This window comes from Netta rufina (genome assembly GCF_964035555.1).
Source record: "Netta rufina genome assembly, chromosome: 11".
Classification (NCBI taxonomy): Eukaryota; Metazoa; Chordata; class Aves; order Anseriformes; family Anatidae; genus Netta; species Netta rufina.
In genome coordinates, this window is record NC_140134.1 from 13,209,887 (window position 1) to 13,226,355 (window position 16,469).

At 33.9% G+C, this 16,469-nt stretch overlaps 1 protein-coding gene across 3 annotated transcripts in view; it reads left to right on the plus strand.

The window, feature by feature from the left end:
- Positions 1-16,469, plus strand: part of EFL1 (elongation factor like GTPase 1) — a 71,463-nt gene that overhangs the window by 41,093 nt on the left and 13,901 nt on the right. For all 3 annotated transcript variants that reach the window (XM_084293067.1, XM_084293069.1, XM_084293068.1), the window contains exons 16-18: positions 9,713-9,844; positions 11,736-11,883; positions 13,532-14,532. In XM_084293067.1, the coding sequence (XP_084149193.1) occupies positions 9,713-9,844; positions 11,736-11,883; positions 13,532-14,532 (1,281 nt within the window). The remainder of the gene's footprint in view (positions 1-9,712; positions 9,845-11,735; positions 11,884-13,531; positions 14,533-16,469) is intronic.

The following is a 16,469-nucleotide window of genomic DNA, read 5'->3' on the forward strand; positions in this document are numbered from 1 at the left end:
TTGCTCTATCTTTGCATTTAATTGATACATTGAATGACAAAGGTCTCAATTTTTTTTTTTAACTGGTGAAATGTAAGTCAGGTACATTGGGATCCTACAGTTAAATTCTAAAATCCATCACAAGAATGAAGAAATATTTAATGAGTTTTTAAACTACCATTGTCTTTTTTAATTGGCACTTCTTGTAGTAGTTTCTAAATTCCCTATGTACCTTGGATATGTAATGCAGAACTTGTAGCAATATGTTCACGTAGCCTTTTCTAGGCAAACATGACAAAACCTCCAAGACTTACACAGATTAAAATTAATTCTTTGCAAGATCAGTGCCTGAAGGCCTCATTAATTTTAACACCACTTATAATTGATTCTGGGGAGTAACAGATGTTACTTATTTTATAATCTACAGTTTAAGAAAACAGTATACACATGAAGTCTGCCCGTTTTCAGGACACATTATTAAAACTGAATAAAAAATAAAACGGCATTTTCTCTTAAGGGTCAGTTGGTTGTTAGCCAATGCTATAGCTTCTGATTTTATAATCAGAAATCATTTGCTGTTGTGGATCTGTTAGCTGAAATAAGTTATCTTGCTCTGTTATGGAAAGTGTTGGGTCAAGAAACTAGGAGAATTCAATTTGCTATTGTGCTAAAAACCTTAATGAACTTTAGATCTTCACTCACTTGTGTCTTGCCTCAAATATTCTGATTCAAAAAAAAAATGAAAATAGTGTACCTTCCCAGTGACTACTGGGAAAGTAAATACTTGAAATGTATTTATTTTGTAGTCAAAATGAATTTGACTTAATTTTGAAATCTATTACTTTTTGATTAGTGTTAAACACTTACCTTGCTGTCTCAGAGTACAATTGCTTCCTCTCTCGGTCTCTGGTTGCTGTCTCCCCTTTACCTGTCTTTTAAAGTTCTATATGTATTTCAAGGTAGCTGAAAAATATTTAAAGTATTTTAATAGAGTAAGATGGGAAGTGATGGTTTTGATTAATAATTTTATTGTCTAATTTATAATCATGTTACAAAACCAAGAAAATAAGATCTTATCTTAATAGATTTCCAGAACTGAGCATGTTGGTATAGTTAATAATATTAATAACATTAACTATACCAACATGCTCAGTTCTGGAAATCACAGTGGTTCATTTAAAAAGTAGAAAAATCTAATTCAACATTTTTACAGTTTTCTACTTTTTAAATGAACCACTGTGATTTATTCAGTGAATCAGAGGGGTTTATTTTAAAATATTTTGAATTTTATCCCTTTATATTTCCAAAGTATAAGCAATATAAACTATGTATTTGCTGGAGGACTTTTGGAGCATAGAGACTTGTCCTGTTCTTCTAGTACTTTGAATCTTTTAGTGTACATACCTTCTGTAATCCTAATTGGGTGCTGATATCAAGCTTAACTTCTACTAAACCTAAATTCAAGCCTAAATTCTGCTAAACACTTCAACTTTATCTTTTGATTTCTTTTTTTTTTTTTTTTTCTTCCTGACATTTTTTTTCCATGGATAAAAATTATTATCAATATATCATTATGTACAAGCCACCTTCATGAAGGGTCATTAGCTCCATCTTCTTGGCTTCTACTAAGCAAATATTAGCATTATAGGTGAAGTCTTGGGGAGTTTCAGTATAGGAGTTACAAATGAAAGATATTATGTCTTTTTATTATTATTATTATTTGAAATACTTTTCCCATTGAACCAATGGAAATCATCAGGAGATAACCAGCGTCTGTTTATCAGTATGACAAAGTCAGAATGCTTTCTAGAAATAAACAGTTTCAATTGAGACACATTTCTCATCTCCAAAAAAATGTATATTCTCTTCTGAATAGCTCAGCTAGGGCTCTGTTTTCTGGAGGGCTTTCTTCTTCCTTAGAGGATGGCTGAGCAATTTTTTTTCTCTTGCATACGATGTGCCATACGAATTGAGCTTATCTGTTTTCCCGTACATTATGCAATTTAATGGATTTATTTACTAAAGCACATTTACTACTACTACAATTAAAAAAAAAAAAAAAAAAAGTCAAAATTTCAAAGGGTTTTTAGATTATCAAAGTAAATATGTTGGAACAACCTTTCCTAAATTCCATTTGTTTGGGACAACTGTGCTGAACTGTCTCTGAAGTTCTGGTTGTCATTAAAAAAAAAAAAAAAAAAGTACATTCAGATGTGCTGCTGTCAGGTCAAATTAAAATCATTTATTCAAAGTAATTATAAATCTGAAATTTGGTTTATGTTTCAGAGACCCTTGAAGACTTTTTGTGTGGTACTAAATGCTTTCCACATGCAGTAATGGAAGTGTTAATTTGATGTACAGGCTAAGTGAAGTTAGTTCCAGGGCCTATGTTGTCACACGATGTAAAGATCTGTCCACATATTTACTGTTGTTTGGTATTGCTGCTTTTAAACGATGTCGAGTTGAGCTACTATGTGTGAAGGAATTATGTGTGAGCTGGAACAAAATATCTGTGCTCCTGAGTAGATCTAACATTTTTATAAAGTCACAAATGCTACAATTGGCTATCTGTGTCAAGAATGTTTTGTGATTAAAAGGTTCAAGTAACTTATATTGGAATAAAGTTTTGTTTTGTTTTGTTTTTTGGTGAAACTACAAGGCAGCAAATAATTGCATCATTTTCATAACAAGTAAAGAGGAATGCGGCAAGGTTACAGATCAAAGCATGACCTTTCTTTCCAAATTTCCATACTAAAATTAAGTTCAACCATAACTATTTAAAAATCAGGATCATTTACTTTAGATCTGAACTCCAAAAATTAGTATGGCTTGACAAATGAAGTAATTTTGTAGCAAAAGAAAAACATCATTATCTGAAATACTTTCATCATCTTTATTTGTTTCATTAAACAAGTTAAGGAAATCAATACTTCATTTTGACTATACCTATTTGTAAACACAGAAATCAGATTTGGAATGTGAACTGATTTTAGTTTAATTCTGTTTACTTTAAAGCAAATTTGTATTTTAACAAGTAAATGCTTGACTTTAAACAAGGACTGTGTGCTGATGGGTCTGCTATCCATTCACTTCATTGCTTTAAAGGCATTACTGTTTAATGTAAAGGGTTGGGTTTTTCATTCGTTTTTGTTTGTTTGTTTATAATTTCCTTAATTGTTTTATTCTAGCCTGAGAAATTGTAGGAAATACCATAATTACAATTGTCAGCTCAGTCAGCAGTTTGGAAATGTGTATATTATCATGCAGTCTAAATGTATAATCAAGTATATGGTATTTTTTTCCAAAGAATCTCAGCGCAAGATAAATGATGGGTGTTTACTCATTATATATATTTGCAGTCCTCTTTGAAACTATAATCTTGCAATGGGAAATTTTAGTGGAATGTGTGTTAGGTCACTTTATTGCTTTCCTTCCATTTTCTTCTAAAAGCAGACATAAAGTTTCCTTCTTTGAACTGCTAGTCTTTTTTCCTAAAAGAACGCAATGGACTGTCCTGGTACTTGTTTTACTGCTCAGTGATTCAGCAGTAAACCATCGAGATGCTTCTTGTGTCAAAAGGCACTTATTGCATTTAATATCCTATTGCATGATTGTGTCCCTTGGGGAGGGAATTTTGATATAACATTTTTAATAATATAGCTGAGTTTTCTTTCATCTGATCAGAAAGTTACGCTAAATTTACCCCCAGACTGTTGTGAGCCTAGAAGGAAAACTACAATAAAACTATGAATTAACTCCTTTGTATTGAGGAACTGAATTGATGTGTCTGCTTGCTAATCCCTAGCACATTTAGGTAGATTTTATAGGTAATTTCTTTGAAACTCATGAAGAAACTAGGACAGACACTTCTAAAGTCTATTGGATTCTAGTGATCTTTAGAGACTGAGCTGAAGGAAAACACATTAGGAAAGAGGAAATGTAATATAAAAAAATGTTGAATTATCTTTTCATGTAAAGTGATTAGAAAGTACTGAGAACAGCTAAAATTGTGCAAATACTCTACAATATTCTGTTTTTTGTACAACCAATTTCACTCTGCTCAGAAGCAAATATGAACAATTGAGGGGGAAGTGCACAATTACAGAGGAGATGAGGAGGCTCACCGGCAATCTGTGCTAACATGTGGACTGTATTATGGAAAAAGTTGATGAAATCTCAACTAGAATGTAGTCTGTGTCTTGATTTACATTCCCTTTTCTTCCAGAAACAGTTTCTAATATAGAAAGGTCAAGTTCTGCCCTTAGATGTTTCTCTGCAGTGCCCATGAGACTCAAGAGAAACATGCTTTAAAAATCTCATGCAATAAATGTATAATACAAGGCATTCTTAAGCCATAGTAGCTACTTACTTGTCCAAACTCCCTACAGTTACCATCATTTAATCCCAGTAATTTGTAAAACATTTTACAATATCTTGAATATAAAAGGCATGCTATTGTGTCTGAATTTACTCCTACCGAATATCAATTCCAGCTTGCAGAACTTTTTTTTTTTTAAGTTAGTAGTGGAAAGATAGATATTGATGCTTAAAGTGTACATGGGAACCATGAACCAGTATTAGTCATTCTAATAGGTAATTGTGTGGTAATGGTATAACATTTTTCCAGGCTTATTGTAGGTAATGGGCAAAGGAGAATTCTGTAGGCAGATTTGAAAGAGAATGATAATTGGTATGGAGCTACTTTCATTAATTTCTTGATGAGTTTAACATTATATGGCAAATATACTTTGCCCTTCTCTTTGTTTTAGTTGGCTATTAGCCTATTTATCTTAAGGAAAAACTGAAAATGTCTAAGAGTAAGTAGTATTTTTAAGGTGGGCTTGTGAATTTATTTCCTCATACACAGTTTTAAAAGCACCTTTAAAAAGTATTTATTTTAAAATGTCTCTCACCAGGGAGAAAAATATTTGTTTTACAGTCCAAAGAAGATTATAAAGGTCTTGCTTTCTCTAAACTCCCTTTGAAACAAAGGGCACGTGCTAGTTTTTAAGATTCCAGATTGTGTAGTTTTACAGAAGTTTGCATCACACCTCTTAGCTGAATTATGAATGAGCTTGCATGGCCTTTCTTCACTGATGCATAGTGCAGTGCCTGGAGCATTTAAACCAGGAGGCTTTGCAAATTGTTAAATCTTAATCTCTCTAAACAAACAACGTTGATAAGAAATGATATATGTCAGTGGAGACAGAACCTTACTGGGAAGATTAACTTTAGCTCTTGGCTTTACTTAGCTCCTTACAGTGTCAAAGCTCGATGTGTCTCCATTCCAAAGCAGCCAAGGATTCTTAAGTGGTGATATCATCAGTGAGAGAAGATAAAGATCCACTGAATTGATGTGTTGGGGCTAGTAACAATGTGGCATAAGTTAAAAAATTAAACAACTTTCATTCTTCTTTGTTTGATTTTTTACACTGCAAATTGAATGATTTCCTTATCTGATTGAAAAGGTTATGCATGGTGCGGGTGTCTGCTTCATTTTTTGCATCTGGGAAGAACATTAAATGCTGAATATTTCTACATCAAAAGAAACTAATTACATCTATCTTGAAATTGATCTATTATATATTCAGATCTTTAGAACTGAATTCAGCTGGAAGAGTGTACTTCATATTTAAAGGCTGCAAAGTTAGTGTCTAATTCATGCTGGTTACAAGGAGGACGCAAAAAACAAAAAATATATAGAGACGTCTTAAATCTACTTCATTGATGATTTCAGTCATTATGTCCTTATCTATTTCTATCATGTTTTTATCTTGTGGTAAAAACACTGGTGATGCTTACTTGATTTAGTATTCTTATCTTCTAGAGTGAGTAATAGTTATAAAGGGCTCAACAAAAGAAGGACCTTTATGAACCTAACATTCTCCATCTGTGTAGGCATACTCCCTGATGCACACCATAATTTGGTCTACTTTTAAATGACAAAACTCAACTCAGAAAATCTTCCTTAATATGATTTTATAGGCTCACAGTATGTTCCTTGTCTATTAACAGGGAATCTTAATTTCAGTATCTATTTTCTACCTGTGGATTAATAGTTACTTTTGAAATAAGAACTTTAATATTTTGATGGATGTTTGTTGCTGGTCACTGAGGATGATTTATCAGAGTAATCTGAATATATCTGCATCTCTGTAAAAAGAAAGCATCAAGTTACGTTTCCTTAAATGTAGATGATGTTCGTGACATATGCTCCCAACAGTCAGTTTGGTAAACAGCTGTGTGTAGGTTTGGCTTCTTTAAGACGAGAGAATTTGTAATCTTTTAAAAAATGTAAATAATTTTGATATTTACAAAACATTTTGAATCTTGCCTGTTTCTTTAAAAGATGGTGTCAAGTTCCTACTAATGCTACTCTGTCAGGGTGTTTCCATCTTAGTGTTGAGCATTTTGAAATTACCTTTCTTTCAGGGCAGTCCTTAGCACCTGGAGCCAGAGCCCTGGAGAGTGGTATTTCTTCGGTGTCAGTTATTGAAATCCAGTAGAGTTCAGGTCCTATGGTACTTTAGTGAAATGTAGTAAATGGGAATGCTTTTTCAAAACAAAAAATATTATTCTGCAGGAGGAGCAAGCATTTAGATACAAATTAAAAAATAATCCAGTCTGATACTTACTGTAAAGTCTCATATGGTATCCCTTGGTAGGCTTGACTTTGCAGCATGGATAGCATGCTTTGTGGTCCTCTAAGCTGTAATCCCCTTAATCTCAAAAGGACTGTGTACAAGTAAAAAAAAAAAATATATATATATATACATATATATATACAGTAGTAATTTTTTAGTAGGTATCACTTTTTGTCATACATCACAAAATCTGTAAAGGTTATCTTACTGGGTAGAAAAGGCTTACTACCAAGTACAATGTTACACAGTATATAGCAAAATATGTGAAATTTCCAATAAGGTATTTTTAATAAATTGTCGTTTAAGTTTACACACTCCCCAGAAGAGTCAGAACTAGCATTTTCTTTTGTACAGAAATTAGGTGACATACCACAGGCAGAGTTAATAAAGTAAAGAAGTTTCCTGATCAAGTAAATTCTCAGATTAAAAAATTCCTATAGATACTGTAACTCTAGTTTCTCATAAAAATAAATTAAACCAATCTGCAACGAACTGCCTAATGTCATATTTATTTAGTAGTGTGACAGACTGTGTACTTCGTAGGCTAGATTGTTCTTTGAGAAATGACTATTCAAAAGTACTTGCAGTGCTTTTTAGTACTTAATTCTTAGCTAACCAAAAACATAAGAACAGTAGCTTTTCTCATCTTCCTTGCTTAGGCATTCTGTTCTTCTCTTTGGTTCCTTTCTTTTTGAAAGTTAATTTACAACAAAAGAAAAGTGAAGCAAAATGGTTGTGTTATAGTGACATATTTCTTCAAGGGCTGAACAGGATAAAATCTTAAACTTATGTTTGCTTCCCATTTTTAACTTTGGAGTGGCTTTAAGTCCATTCAACTAGGTAACATTAATATGCACTTGAGATCTGTGATGTCCAGTAGAATGTATAAAATTCAGTGGGAATAAACAGTAAGTAATATATCAGCAAAATAGCAGAATTCTTTCATTGTAATTTTATATGGTACATTGGAATTAGTTATGCTACATCTTCATGTAATATTATTCAGAAAATATGTTAGCAGTTGCTTTTAATTATGTAATGCAAAAATCGCCGAAGAAGTTTTAATATTTATAGTTTTTTTTCCAACATTCATTACCAATAATTTCTAAATTAAATAGATTATCAGGGTTGGACACTGCTGTATGCTAGCTCACACAGTTAAGCAATTAAAGGTTGTAAACTTAATAGATTTTATTGGAAAGTGGGAGATCTTTTGAATTTTAGCATACTACTCTAGCCAGACAAATAAAAATTTTATACTTTTACCTTCAAATGTAAAACAAAAGAGTAGACAGATTTAAGTTTTCTTTAAGGTAATAAGAATATTGTAAAATCTGTCAAGACTGAGTCTGTCTGAAGTAAGATTTGGTGGCTTGATTTCTCTGGTTCACATTACACTGTGAAAAGAAGCTGTTCACCTCCCACTCTAAATCATTTTCTTTTTACCAGCTGGAGAAGCTCAGAATAAAACTGACCATCCCTTTACTCAGTCCCTAGTGATGGTGATGATCCAGCATTTGTTTTTCATTCAAACCACATGTTGAATAAGTGAAAAAGAGGAAATACATGCTGGTCATAGGTCAGGTGCAACACAGAGTTTATACAGATTTATTTTCTTTGTAGCATCTGCTATTCTGCATTTAAAGCCATTGAATGTTGTTCTGCTTCCAGTTATTTTTGAAGCAAGTTTTCTTAAATAGTGACATTTTAGATTTTGGCATATCCTACTGGGCAGACACTTGGCCTTTTTAGCTGTAGAAACAGCCTGATTCTGCAGATGATAACTCTGCAGCAGACAGGCTCTTCAAAATTTAAACTCCCTCATGATCTCATAGGGTGGAAGCTGACTCCCTTTGTTTCTGGCCTCAAATAGAGAAGACCAAGCCAAAAAAAGAGCCTGGAACAGAATTAGGGTGATAATGGAGGGCTGGGGTTAAGAGCTTCTCTGCTTTTCCTTACTCTGGTATGTAAGGGAGAGCGAGGAGCAGGGAGCATGAATCCCTCCCTGCAATCTCTAAATGCAAATTTAATTTTTAAGGGGGTACTGATTATGACCTAAAGGTTTCAGTTTTCTTGTAATAAGTTACATGTGCATTTAATTTATACTCCAATAGAAGTATTGTAATGCTCGTTACATATGGTTGAGGGAAAATCAAGAGAAATGACTACATGTATCAATATCAGCTTTATTTGTTATCTTTATTATTCACCCACTTGTGGTAGTGTTTTTATAGCTCTGACTAAATTATAAATGATGTTCTGTTATTTAGGAGTCTGAAGGCAATAATTGCAAATTACCTGAAATGTGCCAGCCAGCCAATACTAAACATGCACATACAGTAGCTGTTTTGCAGAATTATAGCTAGTATTTTTTCTATATATTTTCTTATCGCTACAATTTAGGCTATTATCTCCAACTTGCCTGCTTTTTAAAATACATTAGGGTTAGAATTGATAGCTTGCTATCTGTGAATTTAATTTTACAAGATGACGGTTACAGAAAAGGGGAATCCTAAATGGATGGGGGTTGAGCATTCTTTACAATAGGAGTAATTAGCACTAGAGGAGCTTGCTGAGAGAGGCTGTGGAGTGTTTATCATTGAAGGTTTATAAAACTTTACTGGACAAAGTCCTGAACAACCTGATCTAACTTTCAAGTTAGCCCTGCTTTGAGCTGGAGGTTGGACTAGATGACCTTGACCTCTTGCAATCTAAATTTTTCTAAGTTTAAACCACCAAAACTAAGTCAGAGCTGTACAAAGGTTTGAGCATTTTACAAGTGGAAAAAGTCCTCATATTCTTTCTTTTCTTGAGTTTATATTTTAAAAAGCATGCATTTAATAAGCAGAGGGAAAGCAGTAGGAACTGTCAGACTGGATATCAGATATCACACCAGAAACTTGAGTATTCAGATTGTGCACATATATTTTAACAAATAGTTTATAGTAAAGTTTATTGTTGTCAGTAAGGAGTTTTTAATTCTGATTTTTTAATTAGAATATTTTTCTTTTTTGACGTTTATGATCACTTTTAGTCTCTTTTCATATGACACTATATTTTTTGTTCTTTTTCCCTCTAATTTCTATTAGGAATAGGAGGCTTGCAAGATGTTGTGCTAAAGTCTGCAACTTTGTCAACTTCACCAGCTTGTCCACCATTTACACCTCTCAACTTTGAGGCCACACCAATTGTGCGAGTAGCTGTGGAACCAAAACATCCAAGTAAGTTTTAAAGGAGAATTCAATGTGATAGCAATTCAGCCTTCCACCCTTGGTGATGCTATTGATTGAGCTAGTTTATGATCTATCCATTAAATCAGAGAACAGTCCAGTATAAACCAAATATATGTTATCTAGATGGCATTTTATTGTCCTTGTGAATTCTAGCTGGTTTGCTCATGTCTCTGTAAGTGGGGACATACAGATGCAGTTATTGTGCTTTTTGTGGTCTTTTTAGCTTTATCACAAGTAAGACACTATGTGACACTAAAATTTCAGTATTCGTTTACTGTGAAGGTAAATATACCTTTGGGTTTTTCACTTTTGCTGATGTTCTCCTATGCTATATCATCAAACTCGTGGTACAAATTTGCAGTATTGCTTCTAATTGATTTCTGACCCCTGCCCCCATCCGTAGTGTATCTCTGTGTTTCAATTTCAGTCCAATTTCCATTTCTTGTTGTTAGTAAAACCAAAGTGACTGGCTTCCTATTTAGGTACCAAATCCACTAACATTAAAATTACATTATTTATTCATTTGTGATAGGACAGCCTAGCAGCTATTCGTCCTAGGTATATGAGTAATGGGTAATCATATATTGCACATCCTTGTTTGTTAAAGCAGTTCTAGAAGTATTGAGTTTCTAGTTGTATTGAGTGTGATATTAAGTTGAAAATGGTATTGGAATGTAACTACTGCACAATTTTGGTGTTTTCTTTTTTTTTTTTTTTCCCATTAAGGACATTAAGTCTTTACATCATTAATGTCTCCTTCCTGGTAACTTCTAAATTGTATGATTTGAGAGTGATTTGAAGTTGTTACAGAGACAGAAGTCTCAAAGTAGCTATACCTGTAAAAGTTTCCTTAAAATCTGCTGTTGGTTGCAGTATCAGGAAGATAAGCAAAATTAGGCCATGGCAGACACAGCTTGAAAGTAATCAATTGTTCAGTGAGCTGCATGTAGTCTTCATGAGGCTCTAGCATGTCATCCCATGTGTGTGCCTGTATGGTTACCATAAACTCTGAAAGAAAGAAAAGCTCTTCTTCCTTCTCAGGGTGGTTAAATGCAGAGTACGAATGTGAAGCTCTTTGTTTAGTTATGATGGCCATGTAAAATGACACTGTTGTTTTTTTTTTACTTGTTTATTTTTTATGTCTGGTTTTATTTTCTATGTCTGGTTACTTTTCTTTTATGGACTCAGAAGCTTAGCATTAAATATATAATATTTCTTTTAATAGCCTCCAAGTGAATGACAAGTATATGTCACTCTTTCTTCTGAATATGAATATGCATTCCTAGTAAGCTTGTGGATATTCTTTACCCCATATGTAAAATAAGAAAAAGGAAACATAATTAGTTAAATATATATATATATATTAATTATGAAAGGCTGCTGACATGCTGGTTTTGTGCATAGATACAGACCAACCAGCTGTGACTGTTCATTTTTCACTAACTGTAAGGCAACTCTTTTTAAACATCTTTGTTTTAGGGACATCTGTGTTTTGGTTCACTGAAAACTGCACACATTCCTGATCTTTTTCCCCTTTTCAGGTTATAATAGCATTAAATTTTTTCAGTGGCTTCCAGACGGTTTAAATCCTCCTTGTACTTCATTCACTCTTTCATGCCTTCTAAGTAGTTCATATGGGGGATGGTATACTAATTCTATTGTAAACTCCATAAAATAAAAACAAGCAATCCATTCAAATGCATACCACAGGTATGATTGTACAATGGAAATTTTGTTATCAGTACCCAAATTCTTGGTGACAAACTGTAGGTATAGCTTATGTCTTCAGTTGATGCTGTTACTGTTTTCTCAATATAAGAATATCTTACTTCAAGTGTTCCTTTAGTATTGCTGTGTTAATAATACCTTATTTTGCCAGGTGATATGCCTCAACTGGTGAGAGGAATGAAGCTTTTAAACCAAGCTGATCCGTGTGTCCAAGTTTTAATCCAGGAGACAGGAGAGCATGTGCTAGTGACAGCAGGAGAAGTTCATCTTCAGCGTTGCTTGGATGACCTGAAAGAAAGGTTAGAGGTGCTAGGAGGAAGGAGTATTTTTTATTAAGTAACTGTGCATTGTATTTCTTTGACAGTTTGATGCATCTGTCTTTGATTTATATTTTGGTAAAAGAGCAGCCTAATCCACCAACAGCTTTTACCCTTGGTTCGTAAGTGTATCTTTTCTAGTTATAAAGTTACGTGCAGTTGGGCAAAATTGACTAGTTCCACATTTTTAGGAAACTTAAGCACCTTCTGAGCACTTGAAAGAAGTTATAAATTGCAGTAGCTTCAAGATTCCAATTAAGAACACAATATACAATTGGTACAAAATAAAAACTTTGAGGGGAATTAGGTCTGGCAACTGAACTCTCAAAAATTAGGAAACAACAAGATAAAAATTGTACGTGCACACTCTTATCCTGTTCCTTTGCACTTGGCACTGATTTTTGAAAACGTTAATCTGTGCTCTTACTCATGACCATGGTTTTTCAAACCATAAATGAATACATGTAGTTTCTTACAATGTTTCTTCAAATGGTGAAAGAACAGTAGTCTGTACAGTCCTTTCCTGTACCTTATTTATAAAAAAAAAATATCTGTGATACTTCTGTCTCATGTGTATTTACTGCCAAAAACCAAACTTGGTGATAGATGGTTGATTGTCTCTCGTACTGTGCCCATATCACTTTTAGTTAATATCAGACAGTGCTAACTTCCTATGGAAGTTAGATTGGATCACTTACAAAATTGAATACATGTTCTTACTGTTATCCTCATTATTACTTAGTGCAACATGTTTCTACCACTTCTGAAAACAGATGTGCTTTTTATTGAAACACCTCACTGGAATATAATATGTCAGAATAAAGACAGTTGTGTCTTCAGCAGCAGTTAGCATAGCATTTTACCCCAAGCTGTGTAAATGCCTTTATATTGACAGTGGTCCAACTCTTGACTAAATATTTAGTAAAATAGTTGTTATTGATAATTGATGGGAAAAAACCTGTTCAGTTTACACAGTGCTGCGTCTTTTATGGAACATCGTGCTGTAAGAACAGCTGTGCTAGTTCAAATCAAATGTCCATCTAGCTCAGAGTCAGGTCTCCAGCAGAGTGGCCTAAAGCAGATGTCTGGGGAAGAGTAAAATTAAAGTAACCATATAAAAAAATCCCCTACTGATACTTTCCTGGACCTTAATCATTTTCAGTTCAGGGACAGTTCAGGGCCTGTTGTGGTTTGGTTATCAGTTGATCCCTGTCAGCCTTCCTTATACCCCTCATGATTTTGTAGACCTCTGTCATATCCTTGAAACATCTGAAGACTACTTGTACTTTCATACCTTTGATCATCCTTATTCTCATTTTTTTCTAGTTCTATTATATTTCTTTTGAGGGGAAAGAACAGCAGTACATAGTTTTCAAGATGTGAGTGAACCAGTGATTAATCCAGTGGCATGAATGTTTTTTCTTTTGTTTTATTCTGTTCCTTTCTTTTTTGAAGTACATGATGTTTTTAGGACTTTATGAGTTTGAAGTGCATTATCTGGTCATCTGTCTTGTAGTCATATTTGTTCATGAAGATCTGTTTCATGTTAAGGCCACTGTCTTACCTTCCTCCTCCCCCATTTTAAAAGCAATTTTAAAATTTAAGCTAATCTTAAAACTTTGTTTTATAGGTTTGCAAAGATAGAGATTAGTGTATCAGCACCTATCATTCCATTCCGAGAGACAATAACAAGACCTCCAAAAGTCGATATGGTAAATGAAGAAATAGGAAAACAGCAGAAAGTTGCCGTCATACACCAAACAAAAGAGGAGCAAAATAAAATTCCTGAAGGAATTCAGGTTGATTCAGATGGGCTTGTTACAATAGCTACTCCCAATAAGCATGCTACTCTCAGTGTAAGAGCAGTGCCACTTCCTGAGGAGGTAACTCGACTTCTTGAAGAAAACAGTGACTTGATTCGAACTGTGGAACAACTCAACACATCTCTGAATGAAGATAAAAAAACTCATGAGATAAATCAGAAGACTATTGATAGGATCAAGGAATTCAAGCAAAAATTAGAGCAAAATCTGCAGGGAAGAAAGTGGAGAAATGCTGTTGATAATATCTGGTCGTTTGGACCACGGAAGTGTGGGCCTAATATCTTGTTATATAATTTTGAGGGCTACACAAAGTCTGTGTGGCAGTGCCTTGGGAATGCTGTGAAAGAAACCAGCAAATACAGAGACTTTGACAACAGCATAGTAAGTGGATTTCAGCTGGCTACACTTTCAGGTCCCATGTGTGAAGAACCCCTTATGGGTGTGTGTTTTATAGTGGAAAAATGGGAAATTAGTAAAGTTGGAGAGATGCTGTCAACTAGACGTCAAGATTCAGGGGAATGTGATGCCGTAGAACAAAATGAAGATACTGTTTCTTTAACAAGCAGTTGTACAGTTGAAGTCTGTGGTGAGAATGAACACCAGGACAGCAGTGAAAGTGTTCCAAAGTCACCTGAGAAAGTTAGTAAAAACAAGGGAGAAGTTTTACTTGCGGATTGTTATGGTCCTTTCTCTGGACAATTGATTGCCACCATGAAAGAAGCTTGTCGTTATGCTTTGCAAGCAAAACCACAGAGGCTTATGGCAGCAATGTACACATGTGAAATTATGGCTACTGCAGAAGTTTTAGGTAAGAGAAAACGAACCTTTGTCAAGAACTTGTTTTCTGAACATACATAGAATCTGACTGATTCAGAAAGTAGAACTAGATTAAAAGATTTGCCTGAGTTTTTTTGTAGTTATCTAGTAGATTTCTACAATGACTCTGTGAAGTTTGTGGTATTTGTATTCTGACTGAAAATTCTGAATTCTCTCTTATCTGAAACATACATAAATAAGATCACTAAATGTTTTTGGAAGTGCAAGATACAAAATGTTGCCTTCTTATGAAATTTTGTAATACCAACTTCAGTAGGTAAACACAACAACATGGTGTTTCATATTTTAAGCATCATTTCTATGAAGAAATATGAAGAAACGTGTCCTTTTTGTGAAATAAGTACAGAATCTAAATTAGTATATGCTAGTATATGCAAGTCAGTGTGGCTTAAAACTGATGTTTTAAACTAATTTAATAATTGACATAGGAGTAAATTAGGAAAAATATAGAATCTTAAATAATTATTACAGTCCAGTTGATAGATTTTCTTGCTAACATTGGCATCCTTCTGGTATGCAAGTTGCTCATTTTGCAAACCCAGTGCATACCAGCTTTGTGTCACTTATTACCTTACCACTCGCACCTACTTAAACTTGTTTTTATGACCTACTTATAACACCACTTAATTTACTCTAACATTTGTTCATGGAGTTTTCCATGGGAGTTTCTTGCACACTGAATTTGATCCAATATATTGAGATTTTATTTAAAACTAATTTCCATTGTGTTTAAGCTATCAAGAAATTTACTTTGAGCATACTACTCATTACAGAAGTTATAGTACACCCCACACATAAAAATGAAAGATTTGGTTATTTGTTGTAAAAATCTGTTGTCATGCACACAAGCATGATAGCAGTTACATAAAACAAATTGGTCTGCACAGCAACATTTACAATTGTATGTTGTGAAAAGAAATGCCTTTGGATGATCAACTGTTTTGTACAGGTTTATGATCCTATTTTTTTTTGGGGGTGCTCTTTAGTAGGCCTGGCAAAAGTTGCCCTTCAGTAAGCTTATCACATTACCTTAAACTGCCACATATAACTTCTACATTTTTAAACTGTCTTTAATTATTTTTTAACATGTAAGGATGCCCAACAAAGTCTAAGTTTTGATATGTTACATTACTATTAGAGCAGCACCTACTTCAGACCGTAAGCAAGCATATGCATTTTAAATCACAAAACCACAACCCTAAATTGCTGTTTTCAAAAAACACCCACTATGCATGATTGTTTATAGTGATGTGATTGACATGCATTGTCTTACCAGTTGTGCCGTAAAACAAAATGGAAATGTGGCTTTCTAATACATACATATGTTTTTAAGGAGGGCAACTTGGATGTGTAAGCAGATCAGTTTAATGAATGTGAGTTAAGTGGTGATAGCTGTGAGCATGCACTTGTTCATTACAAATCTATTATTATGGAAGTTTAAGTTATTACCTTGCATCCTCATGAGGGCGAGGGAAGAGTGTGCTTGCTATCCAGTAGGACTTGGCAGTTGACATGATAAAACACTGGCTTTTTTAACTTTAGTTCTTTCAGTTGGTGTTCCATACATCGATAATGATATTGTTTTCATTTTGCTGATGTGAGAGATAATTAGTTGGGAAAGGATTATAATAGGCTCCGTTGTGGCTTTTGTTTTTGGATTTTGTTAGCTATGCTCGTGTCCTTATTCAAAACATAAAAATAAAATTAAGCCCTAGATCACAGCGCTCTAGGAAGCAAGGCACATTGCTTCATGTTATCTCTAACTTGTATAGGTGAAAACACACAAATTCCAGAATGGAAGAGCAGCTCCTTCTTCCCTATTTGCTGTGTGTATGTTGATCTATAGATTCTTGCAAATGATGAACCCATTGTACTTCCACAGTATTTCTATCCGGTATGAAACTTTTT